At 31.4% G+C, this 12,806-nt stretch overlaps 1 protein-coding gene across 1 annotated transcript; it reads right to left on the bottom strand.

The window, feature by feature from the left end:
• Window positions 1–2,072: 2,072 nt before the first annotated feature.
• On the bottom strand, window positions 2,073–4,306 carry LOC140440151 (CAAX prenyl protease 1 homolog). The gene is made up of 2 exons (XM_072530465.1): window positions 4,094–4,306; window positions 2,073–3,375 (listed from the first exon to the last, which is right to left on the bottom strand). The coding sequence occupies exons 1-2, from the start codon at window positions 4,202–4,204 to the stop codon at window positions 2,176–2,178; spliced, it is 1,311 nt and encodes a 436-aa protein (XP_072386566.1). The 5' UTR covers window positions 4,205–4,306; the 3' UTR covers window positions 2,073–2,175.
• Window positions 4,307–12,806: the final 8,500 nt, after the last annotated feature.

The following is a 12,806-nucleotide window of genomic DNA, read 5'->3' as shown; positions in this document are numbered from 1 at the left end:
TTTTCAGTCTAATGCTGATATTTAATTCAGTTGTCCTTCTGAAGTTAAAATCTCATTAGATTGTAACCTCGGAAACCTTTTTTTGATGGTGCTAGAAAGGTCACCAATGGAGACACTGCGGACGGCAGCCAGATGGTTGGTGGAGAGCGAGTCGTGGGTTCGAAACTAGCTTTTGGAACCAGGAATGGGTCCAACGGACGAAATAAGTAAAGATACGATAAGAGATATTAGAAAAAGATACCGAAATAAACAAAAAGATAGATGGGTAAAATTACCAAAGATAAGATAAGATAGGGAACAGGGCGCCACTTAATTTTTTGGGGTTTAAGGAGAAAATTAAGAAACCTTAGAAAAGAAAAGAGATAAGGAAAGATATTTAGGTTCAGAGATCAAACCCAAGAAAAGATATCACAGTTAATTATTGAATAAATTTGGTCAACACTCTACATAAACAAAAAATAAATATATAAGGTATTACACTTACTTACCTACGAAACTTAATAAGCCTGATCTTTCTACTGGTCAAAGGTATAGTTATATTTAAAGGTAAAAAGCAAATATATCAGGAAACTTTGTTAGGAGTCGACAAATAAAATACATACATAAAACAATAACAATATATTAAACAACAACAAAATTACGACGCTGCTGAATGCAACACTAGTAATAAAAATACACAAACAACTATGGAATGGTGGTAGGTATACATATAAAAAAATAGCAGAAATATAATTTGAAAATACCTTTACAAAGATATAAGTATAACACAAGCATGCACAAATAAAGTTTTGGCGAATCTCGAGATATTATAGCAAATAAAATTGAATACAAATTATAACAAACACAAAAGATAACAAAAATTAATAAAATTTAAATTTACAAAAATACAAAAAAGTTTACTGACGTGAAAACATAAAAATTTAACCAAACCGCACTTGGTTAAGTCGATTATTTGGTTCGTAACAAAAAAAATATAGAATGTTCTTTAATTGACTGCAAAATTCAGTAGCTACTCTCAATTACATTTAAAGACATGTATGATCGTTCGATACGTCCAGATAATGGGAGATGATATGATGCTATACCATGTTACTTGCCCAGATAGGTGGAGATATTAAAATTATGTCACTTACAGTAATTATTCCTGAAGACTGCTGTTTTAATTCACTGAAGTTAATACTGTACTTGTATTAAACACTGAATTTATGACTATATTTAATCTAATATAGTATAGGATGAAGAAACTCAAAATAACAAGTGTATACACACTGATAAAGAAAATGCACAAAGACGGTAAGGTAGCAGATACGATATTGTGAACTAAGCGTCTTAACTCGACGGATGCCCACCGATAAGTTGTTTTCTCTACGAGTGCCCACCGAGAAGTGACTTGGTTCCTCTAAAATTTTACCAAGCTACCCAAGAAAAGGTGAGGGTATCTTCCCCCCAAAAATGATAGGCCAGCCTGTATCTATTCTAAGAAGATAAGGTTCTAATTAACATTGAACATAACGGTATACTTCTACCTACAAACGTGATGGAATATCAAATCTCCTAGATTAGGTTTTTCCCGAAAAACATTATAACGGGCGTTCGACGACAATTACCGCTTTTATGAAAAAGAGGATTAGCTAAGGATTCGCCAGACCGGCGTCCCTAAATAAATACTTAGGTAGATCCTTCAGTCATATTTCGGTACTTTTCCAATAAAAATTTCTGATCGTAAACACGACCATCAGCGTATCATCCGCATGGGTAAAAGTAATTAAAATTAATTTAATATATTAATTAAAAAAAATGTTACAAGATCTACCCAGAGCCAGATTTTATATTTTTTACACTCTTGGATTCACTGACTTATGAGTATTTATCTATAACTTATTGTAGTTATCCTTGAGATTTTTCACTTTAATTTTTCAGTGTTTACCTAAAATAGTTGTTGTTTCTAGAAGTGAACATCTCAACATTTTGCTCCCCTCCAAAGTTAGTGTGGGTTCCACAGCACCTGCTGTGGCCACGCTTATGACAACTTTAGGTATATTTTTTGTTAATTTCTCAGTAAAAATACGAAACATGTTCTTATAATTTATTTTAAAATTAAATGTTTACATTTTTGTTTATTAAACTATAAAAAATGTTTACAAAAAAGGTAACAATGGTTGTGTAAAACTCAGTCTATTGGGATTTCCTTGCACTTTCTCTCAAAACGGCTATTCTTTCTAGTAATGGAGGATGAGAGTGATGCCAGGCAGAGTAAAGATAATCATTAATTGGAAAACCTAAATTATCTTTATTCAGTTGTACAAGCGCTCTTTCTAAAGCCTCAGATTTTCCTAGCTGTACTGCAAAGTCATCTGCTTGGAACTCAAACTTTCTAGATAAACAAGTCATTAGGAAGTTAAGAATTGTATTGTATGGCATCATAACATACTGCAATACTACAAACAGTCCTACCAGTACAGGCCTAACTTTAACAAAACCTAAAGCTTCATATAATGGTTCGTACTTAAATATAACAGAGAATCCTAAGAATAATAAAAACAGATTAACCTGCATTACAATAAGATTTTTAATAATGTGGCTGTGAAACCAATGTCCTAATTCGTGAGATAATACTGCTAGGATTTCATCATTTTTGCATCCTGTACCATCATCCTTAGGCAATAATGTATCGAACAACACAATTCTTTTTGATTTAAATAAACCATAAAAATAGGCATTACTATGTGAAGATCTTTTGGATCCTTCTACCACATACAGTTGTGTTAAAGGAAATTTCAAATCGGAAGCCAATTTTTCAATAGATGTTCTTAATTCGCCTTCTGGTAATGGTGTATACTTATCAAAAAGAGGAGCAATTACAGAAGGATATAATGTCAGTAAAATCATTGAGATGACACAAACAACAGCCCATAGCCAGATGAAGAAGTATGGCCCACCACTTTTAATTATACTTATAATCACTGAACAAATAATCAATGTAATAATTTGGCTAACAAAAAAAGCTTTAATCTTATCCCAAATAAAGAATCCAGCAGACTGTTTATTAAAACCAAATTTTTCTTCCAACACAAATGTATGGTATACTGTCAATGGCAAATCAATAATTGTTGATATAAGGGATACAGTAAAGAGCCATATGCAGCTAGTTGTAATTTCTCCTTTTACAGGATTGATAGATTCAGCATAATCCCAAAAATATGCCAGTAGACCATAAGTTATTACAATGGTAGTGTACAGAATACCATATGTATCTCTTACAAAACCAAACCTTAATTTCGCTAGTGAATATTGCCTTGCCTTCTCAAATTCATTTGCATCCATCACCTTCTTAATTATTTCTGGGACTTCTGTTACACTTTGTGCTTTTTGGTACTAAAACAAAATATAGTTCATGTAATAAATCTCTTTTAGAGTATAAAAATGGAGAAAAATTTTTGGGAATGTTTTAATGTAAACATATTAAGAAAAATTGAATAAACCCATCTTTATAATTAATTTTGCTATTGATGAAGTAGAGCTACAGTTGATGTAACTCTATCATCACTTTGACTTCATGATTCTAGTACATCTGGTGAGTTTGATAAAAACAATTATACCATCTAACAATTTAGAAAATATAGATATGTCCCATTAATTTGTGAGTGATTCAAGGTTATTGAAAATAATTGCTCACTGGTTAGTTCCAACCAAACATTGTGGTTAGAACTATTGTATAAAACGATACATATTACTGGAACCAAACTGGAACTGTGGTGAATAATAACAATACATCATTAAATCCAGAAGTTAAAGATCATAATGCAAAAAACTTTCACTGCAATGGCTACAAATAAAGAATATACTTATGTATTTTATGTAAAAAACATAATACACATATCTCTCTAATCCAAAATCAAGAATGAGTACAATTTCAATACCATTCTAGATGGGCAAACAACTATGATGTAATATTGTATTTAGCATATTTTAATTGTGAAAATGAGACTAAAACTTTAATTCATAGAACTGTAGCTGATATAATAGGATTCATTATTTTAATCTTAACATTTAAGTATGAATATGAAGTTTTTGAAAAATGTTGTCAACTTACTTGCCGGAATGACAAATATGTTTCCCATACGAACTCGATCCAAAGGAGAAATATTATTGAATACCGGACACATGTTTCGTCAAATATATTTTGTATTGATTCTAAATCCATTATTAAATATATTTATTTAATTTCTACTAAATGCCATCTACACTTGCTGCAGCTTTCAATATTCCATCCTCTTCGGCAAAATTGCAAATGATACCAATAATGACAAGTGACAAGCTAGACGTAAGTCACTATTACGTGTTCTGTGCTCAACAAGATCTGCCATTTTAAATTTATCCAATGACGTCACAACAGAACCCTTTCACTTCCTTATCATTAGTACGGAAGCTAAAGAAATTATCAGAGATATTGGCAAATAAGGGGTCATCTAACCATTAAATAGTTCTTGGACCTCACCTGTAGTATTGTTAAAGAAGACTCAACGCCTTTTTACATCGATTCCATCCAGCTCATTGAGCAAATTCCAATGATTGCATTCACAGGGTAGTTTAAAAAAACAATTCTTTGTTCTTTTTTGTTTATTGTTGGGTTTAGTTTTAGATAAAATAGATCTCAATTGTTTGTTGTTTTGAATGTTGAATTTATTTGCTATCGTTTTAAGTTTTTCCGATAATTCTTTTATTTGTGGTATTGTTATTTTGCTCGTATTATTCTCTGTGTATGCTGTAGGATCTCGTTTTATGTTGTTCTGTTCCATTCGGTCGATTGTTGAAAATTCCTTATTTATAAACGATAAAGGATAATCATTTTTTAATTAAACAGATGTTAACAAATGTTTCTCATCTAAGAACGAATTTTCGTTAAAACGAGTAATTTTGACTCTATCGTATAAGGATTTAATAATTATCTTTTTAATATGGATGTTGTGATTTGATTTATAATTTAGATCACTGTTGAGTGTTGGTGTTATGTATATAAATATCTTTGCGACAACGTATTGTATATGCGTGTTGAGTATTTTATAATATACGTAAGTAATGAGAGTTTACAAGTTTCTTAATACCTAATTAGGAACACAATAAAACAATGAGCAATTCTAGAAGTATATACTAACGTAATTTATTCAAAAGATCTTTAATAACGTTTTACATAATCATATGATTTCTTTAGTTATACCGTTGACTGAAATATTATAGGGGAAATATCCAATATTTCAATCAACGGTTATATATAACTAACAAATTCTATATCTAGGGTGATAAGAAATTTAATGTAAGTGCATTTAACCTCAAAAGTGTCCAAAATTTACTACTATCGCCATAGACATTAATACAAGATAGACTGATCGTTGCAATACTAACCCGTTCCCCCAGTGCGACAGAAAAAACTGTCACAAAGCAGTCCCTGCATCTCTTTCTAATTTAGTAGGTTTATCGACCTAGTGACCTAAATGACCAATAATGATCACGTGATCGATAAACCTATACAGGGACTGCTTTATGACAGTTTTCTCTATCGCACTAGGGGAACGTGACATATTATATGCTTTTGACTATGACTATCGCAATGATGAAATAATTATTTTGTGTAGTATGTGAGGAGCGAATAATAGCAGGAACCTGATCCGTCAACTGCGTATGTGCGAGACGAGGACGTTCGAAATGTCTCGAACCTTTAACTGAAAATGTTGAGTGTCTTGATTCTTGATGTTTTGTCGAAGGTTTATATTCTACTAAATAATATAGATGCATAATCATAATGCGTCTGTCTGTATTCTTTGATTCTACTTTGATCTTTGATATTGTATTTGCACGTGTATAAAATCACAGCATAGAATGATGAATGACGTTTTGAATAGTTACATATTAGCGTAGTTATACTCGGTTCGCTATTCCCAGTCCGAACTGTCTAGTGAATTTAATAATTATTTTTTTGCAAAGTTAGTTACTTTTTGATAGACTAAAAGTGGCTGGAAATTACTATACAACCAAGCACATGTACTCATAGCCAATATTAATAGTAAACAAACTAAATAGTAAATAAAATAGAACTTTGCGAATTACCGACAATCAATATTTATTTATCTGCACCATATAATAAATAGTTATGATAAATTATAGCAACTAAAATATATTTTTTAAATATATACTACCCAAAATTTGATGGGTTTAGTATACACTTCCACTATTTAGAACAATTCTTCTTTTTTTAAGAAAGAAGTCTGCAATAGTAGAATACTTGAGCTATTAATACTGAGAAGTAGGAATTGTTGTGTTATAGGTTTCCGACAATGAATCTGTCAAAATATGCCCGAGCTAAACGAATGGAGTATAGTAAATAGTGTACTGTTTTGAATATGGTAAAACTTTCTCGCAGTAAAATAAACATATAAAGAATATTTATGAGCAATTTACTTTCCAATTGGAGAAAAATAAATTAATATTTTAAAACAAAAAAATTTGAAAAACAGGCATTCTTTTCAACAAGGTAGAAAATGAAAGGTAAGACAATACGTATAAAGTATACATTCTAAATTGTATATATCAGGCGTTCTTTCTAATGATTATATTTATACAAAAATTTGAATCTACTATCCGTTGCAAGATAATTCTGATGGAATTCCCCAGATTAAGAGACTGGGCCGATATCAAGCACAAAATGACTGTACTCCCTTAATGCTGTAACGAATAGTCATCCTTAGTCTTTCGTTACATTAGGTTCAATTTTAAATTATATCCAAAGTTTAAAGGTACTTTACTAAATGATACAAAGGACGTGTAGCCAGGTACGTATTTCAATTTAAGCATAATTTTGTGTACCTATTTAAATTTAATCAGTTAATTGTATCTACACTTGGAATTCAGAATTAAAAATTTCTAGGTACGTAAAGCCAGTGTTTATAAGAGATTTCTTGGACTTTTATTCAGGTAAAAGGATAATGTTTACTTAATATCAAATTATCACTAAATGTGCTTCTGTGAGAAGAAAGTTTATTTAAAAACAACTTAATTTTTCTTTTGTCGTTCATTTAGAACAGAAATCAGTGTAATAACTATAAATATGAGTGATATATAAATGATTAGTGAAGATGTGCTGTACATTCCTGCTGCTATTTCAGGAAGTGAAGACGAGTCTGAACCTGAACAACGTTCTGGTTATATTCATTTCACACTCGATCAAAGCAAATCGTGCCTAACGTTTACAACGGTAATTACTAGTTAAAAATACTCTTTAGTTAACCTTCCTAATACCGGGTGAATTTTAAAACGACCAGTACCAGGTGGGGTGACAGTACAAGGATTCGATGTATCTCATTAATCTTACCGTTTTTTTAATTTTTTTTTCTGTATACTTTGTTTAGTAACCAATTCAACAAATTAAAAATCAAAGACAGAAGACAGTCACATTCAGAAACTCACCAAATAAACAGGTAATTCTAGCAGTTATCAGATATCAGACGTACTTAGGGCTAATTGCACTTTACAAATTCTTAGAGAGACAATTCCATCTAGAAAGTGATGCTTCGAAGAATCTAGACAAAAATATGCTGATAGGGGAATTATAAAAGTTCCCACTGTGTAATAGCAAGAATGGAATTTCAAAGATAAAGGAAACACATTACAATCAACTGCTAATATGTAAAGAATGCGAATGCACATCATGGAAAGTAATTAGTACAGTTATTAGTAACCATTTTCCAAAACTTCGTCTAAACTGATAAAATCAGATTTGTAGAACGTGAAAACACTCGATACCACCTGGGGCGAATTCTCGCTCTACGTGGTATCCACTAAGGAAGGTTAATCATATTTTCATAAAAAACACATAATTCCGAGCAGAATTCCTTAAAAAGTAAAATTACATATTTTTTCTTAGGTCTTCTTTCGACTATGGTTAAATCGGAAGCGATCAAAAAGACGGTTTTTTGACACAAGTGCCACGATCCGCTGTGTACGAACTTATAAAAGACGGTCCAATGTTGCGGAAAAAAAGAAAGGATTCTGATGCCCATCGAGAATTATCGAATTTTCATTTATCAGCTATCCGGGATACAATATATCATATGTATTCAGTGAATAACTTACCAAATAAACTTTTAAGTGAATTAAGAAACAAAGAAATAATCCCCGAGTGTCATAAAACTACTTTTTGGATGTTTTTAAAATCTAATGGTTTTATGTTTAAAGCAGTGAATTAACGGCAGGCAATTATGGCAGGCCGTTTAATAAAGAGGAGGTTCGATTATTTGGAGAGTCTAAGGTCTTTTAGGAGTGAAGGAAAGAACTTGTTATTTGTATGAAACTTGATTCCACATCCACGATATAGTTAAAAAAATGTTTGACCGATGGTAGTAAAAATTGTGTCACCAATATTTTTCAATTTAATTCATTCAATAGGGAAAAATTATATTTTACATTGTGGAGGAGAATCAGGATGGGTAGAAGATACTTTATTACTCTCTGATAAGAGTGTAAGTGATTGTCGCTTAGATTATCATCAAGATATGGACAGTACTTTGTTTGAAAAGTGGTTTGAGCAGCAATTACTACCTAAATTAAAAAGAAATAGCGTTATTATTTTGGGTAGTGCTCCGTATCATTGTAGACTAAAAAATAAAATTCCAAACACTAATTCAAACAAAGCTGTAATTCCAGAACTTTTATCAAAACATGAAATATATTTTATGGATTCTTACACAAAAAAACAACTTATAGAACTATTAAAATTAGTTAAATGTGAAAAAAATTATGTTATCGACAGGCTAGCTGAGAATTATTAAGAATTATTAAGATTACCTAAGATTAAGATTAGAAGATTAAATCTGAAATATCTTGCAGTATATATTGTTTGATATAAAAACTATTTTTTATTTTAGTTCGACTCACAATAACCTGTGATTATACATTATTTTCACATAGTACAAAATATAAGTACGTATTCAAATTTTTGTGCTCCATAGCTATGTTAAAAAACGATAATTTTATTTTATTCCTTCTGCCACCATGAGGTTTATGTTTTAAAGATTGCATATGCGCAGTTGACAGATCGGGTCCCTGCAATTATTAATCGCATAGTATGTTATACGTGTATATGTTACGGTTAAAACACAAATATCGGATAATAATAGAATTACTCAGATAGAGTTAGAATTATCCAAGCATAGTGCATAAAGGTACATATTTGTGAATATTTCGTTGTATTCTGGATTTATCCGATTAATACTTACCATATTATCATATTCAAATAAATAGAAGAGGGGATTTCAAATGTAGTGGAGGAAATTTCTCGGAACAGTTAATTCTAAGCTAACAAATCAGTGGCGTTCCAAAAAATACTTATGGTTTAAATCAGCGGTGCTCAAAGAGTCGATCGCGATCGACCGGTCGATCGCCAAAGTTTTTGAAGTCGATCGCGATTCACGGAGAAAATACGTGGACTGTCCTGACTCACCACACGTGCATGATCGAAATAATTATGATGCTATCTCTTCACCCGAAAGTTGCGATAATGCCAATTCGGCATATCAGCATTCACAGATAAATTATGAAATGGGAGTGTGCTGTATTAGCATTGTATTGCTGTTAGTCAAGCATTAATCATTCATTACTAAGTTATTACTAGTAAAACATTTTAGTAATATATTATTTACATTAATATTTGAAACTTTATGCGTGGGAAGAAGAATTCCTGTTTACTATGGTGAAAGATAAGTGTGTTTGACGGTCTTCCGTTGCTCTACCCAAACGCGGAAATTTAGAAGGGCATTATAAAACTTTGCTTAAAAACTATGAAAATGATTTTCCGCAAAACAGTTTGTTTAGAAAACGGAAAGTGCAAGACTTGAACAGTAGTTTGAAGATGGAACTATCAATGTTCACTAGGCCTGTTAAACAATCAGTAGCTGCAACAATTGCGTCGTTCAAAATTTCTTATATATTGGCACAACATAAAAACCATTTGAAGGTGGAGAGGTAGTGAAGGAAGCATTCATTGAGGCTACGAATGTATTATTTGAGGACTTCAAAAATAAAACAGATATTATGTCTGCCATCAAAGAAGTCCAGTTATCACGTACAACGGTTACTAGACGTATCGAAATCATGAGCAAAGATTTGGAAAGCCAAGTTAAAAATGATATTATGAAGTGTATGTACTTTTCCTTGCAATTTGACGAGTCAACCGATATGACTGATACCGCCCTGTTTTGTATTTTCATTCGGATAGTATTTTCTGACATGTTGGCTAAAGAACTATTAACAATGCTGCCTATATATATACAACGTTTTTATAAATTTTGTGAAACAATACGAGCTACCGATTTACAAACTCGTGTGTATTACAACAGATGGTTCACCATCCATGACTGGCGTTAACAATGGATTTGTTGCATTATGTCGAGCTAACGATGACTTTCCATCGTTTTTTCATTTCATTGCATTATTCACCAGCAAGTTTTGTGTTTCAAAATTTTAAATATGGACAACATCGTAAAGAAGACAACAAAAATTGCGAATTCAATAAGAGCGCAAAGCTTGCAACGACGCCTTTTTAAAGCGCAATTGGAAGCTAGCGACTCTCTGGAACACACTGATTTACTTCTGCATACAGATGTGAGGTGGTTGAGGCGTGGAAAATTTTTAGATACGTTCCAGGAGCTACTTCCCAAAATAACTTCTTTTTTAGAAGAAGAAGGAGACGACACTCATCTACTTCAAAACGAAAAATAGCTCCGTGATCTGGCTTTTCTAACAGATTTAACAAATCATTTGAACCTCCTAATAATTAATTAATTAAATAATTAGTGGAAAATAAGACGTGGAAAAAAAAGCCACTGAAATATCCGTTACGTTCAATATGGAGATCATTTTCGTCCAAAATAAGGTGTTGAAAATAATTTCGGATATACACCTTAAATCCAGAGCGACCGATACGAAATTTTGGTCTGTCATATCGTCTGAGAAATATCCGTCTTTGAGATAAGTAGCTTACAAGACACCATACTTGTGTGTCTGTATTTTCCCAAACGAAGATAGTAAAATCAAAATATCGTAATCGGCTAACTGACGAACATCTTTCTTCATGCTTGCGTTTGGCCCTCGGTAATTACGTACCATCATATAGAATACTTGTGGATGATATGCAGTGCCATGCATCAACATCCAAATAAAATTAATATGAAAAACATAATGTTAATTACAGCTCTCTGTAGTTACAACTTTTTATCAACTAGAAAAGTTTTTTATTTTCAAAATTGTTTTTTTTAATATGCTTCGTTTTTAAACCAGGAGGAGTAAACTAAAGAGACAGATTCACACCCAAGAAAATCACTAGAAAAGTACATCTTTTTTGGTTGATCATATCGGCCTTCGACGGTAATCCAAAAATATTATATTATATTAATACGTCGCTGAAGAGTTCTAAAAATAACTGTTTTTTTATATACCCAAAAGCAGACTAAAAATTGAAAAATTAAAAGAATAACGCAGAAAACACAAAAAATTGCCGATATAACTTAATTCACCTATGAAATGCCATTAGTGCCAAAATTTCATAACAGTGGAGTAAACTTGCCTGAGGTTGGACCAATTACAAACATTGTGGCGCGGTAAATTTGAATTACTCCTCCTGGTTTAAAAACAGGGTATAGCAGTCGATCTCCGGACGCTTGCAGTTTATGTGGTAGATCCCATGCAGTATAAGTCTGAGCACCACTGATTTAAATCAAATTGTTAAAGATAGGTAAACACAATGTATTGAACAATACATAAAACCTAATATTAGATTTTATTTGGCAATATTGTTTTTAAACACATGTATGTATTAATAAATAATAATTACAAAAATTAACTTTAAAAAGTTACTATTAATATTATTACTCATAATGACTTACTGAAACTTCACGATGTTAATAAAGTAAAAAAATAATACAGTCTGTCCCAAACCCTTCTTTCAGCGCGTCACTAATTTTGACGTCATATAGGATTTTAAGAATGTCGAGAATAATTGCATGACATTTTAGTTAAATCTGACAGTGGCAGGATCGTAATCGGTTAAATGTGAAAAGCTTATTTTTTTTTAAATATAGAATAAAAACTTTAACAATTCAAAATTGTTTTTTAATTTACATATTAAAGGTCCTGTCCTGTACATAAATTTTTATTGTGCATTGTATTGGAACGGCAGTTTATCATAATTCCTATTCTATACATTCCAAGGAAAGTGCTTAATTAGCTAAGATTTACCATCTAAAATAATTCAAGTTTCATCATGGTTGTTGAATTACGTATATGTCTCACTGTTAACCATTCTACTAAAGAGTGTTTAGTCCAACTTGAATTTGGTATCTTTGGTATGAAATGAAGGGTAATAATGTTGGCCTAAAATAAACGAGAATAAAATTTAAAGACGCTAGTGATATTTTAGTAGGTTATGGCAAACTATATTTTGATACAAACTAAACTACTTTTTTGATACAAACTAAACTTTGATACTAAACATTCTGTATAGGTACACGAGTTCTAACAACATGTTCATAGTTATTGGTTAATGAACGGCAGAAACTAGTAATCAAATTGTCCCAGCCTGTTTTTGTAATTGAGAATAATTTAATAATTTTAATATTAGTCTTTGTTCTTTCTCTGTATATTTCGGCATATTTAAAATATTTTTATGACAATAAATAAAAAATTAAATTTTCACAGTAAAATGTCTGAAAATACTAACCTGGAATGACAATAATTGTCATTTTATCAGTTGACATTGT

This window comes from Diabrotica undecimpunctata, chromosome 4 (genome assembly GCF_040954645.1).
Source record: "Diabrotica undecimpunctata isolate CICGRU chromosome 4, icDiaUnde3, whole genome shotgun sequence".
Classification (NCBI taxonomy): domain Eukaryota; kingdom Metazoa; phylum Arthropoda; class Insecta; order Coleoptera; family Chrysomelidae; genus Diabrotica; species Diabrotica undecimpunctata.
The sequence above is the reverse complement of the archived record's forward strand: the minus strand, read 5'-3'. Positions and strand labels throughout refer to the sequence as shown.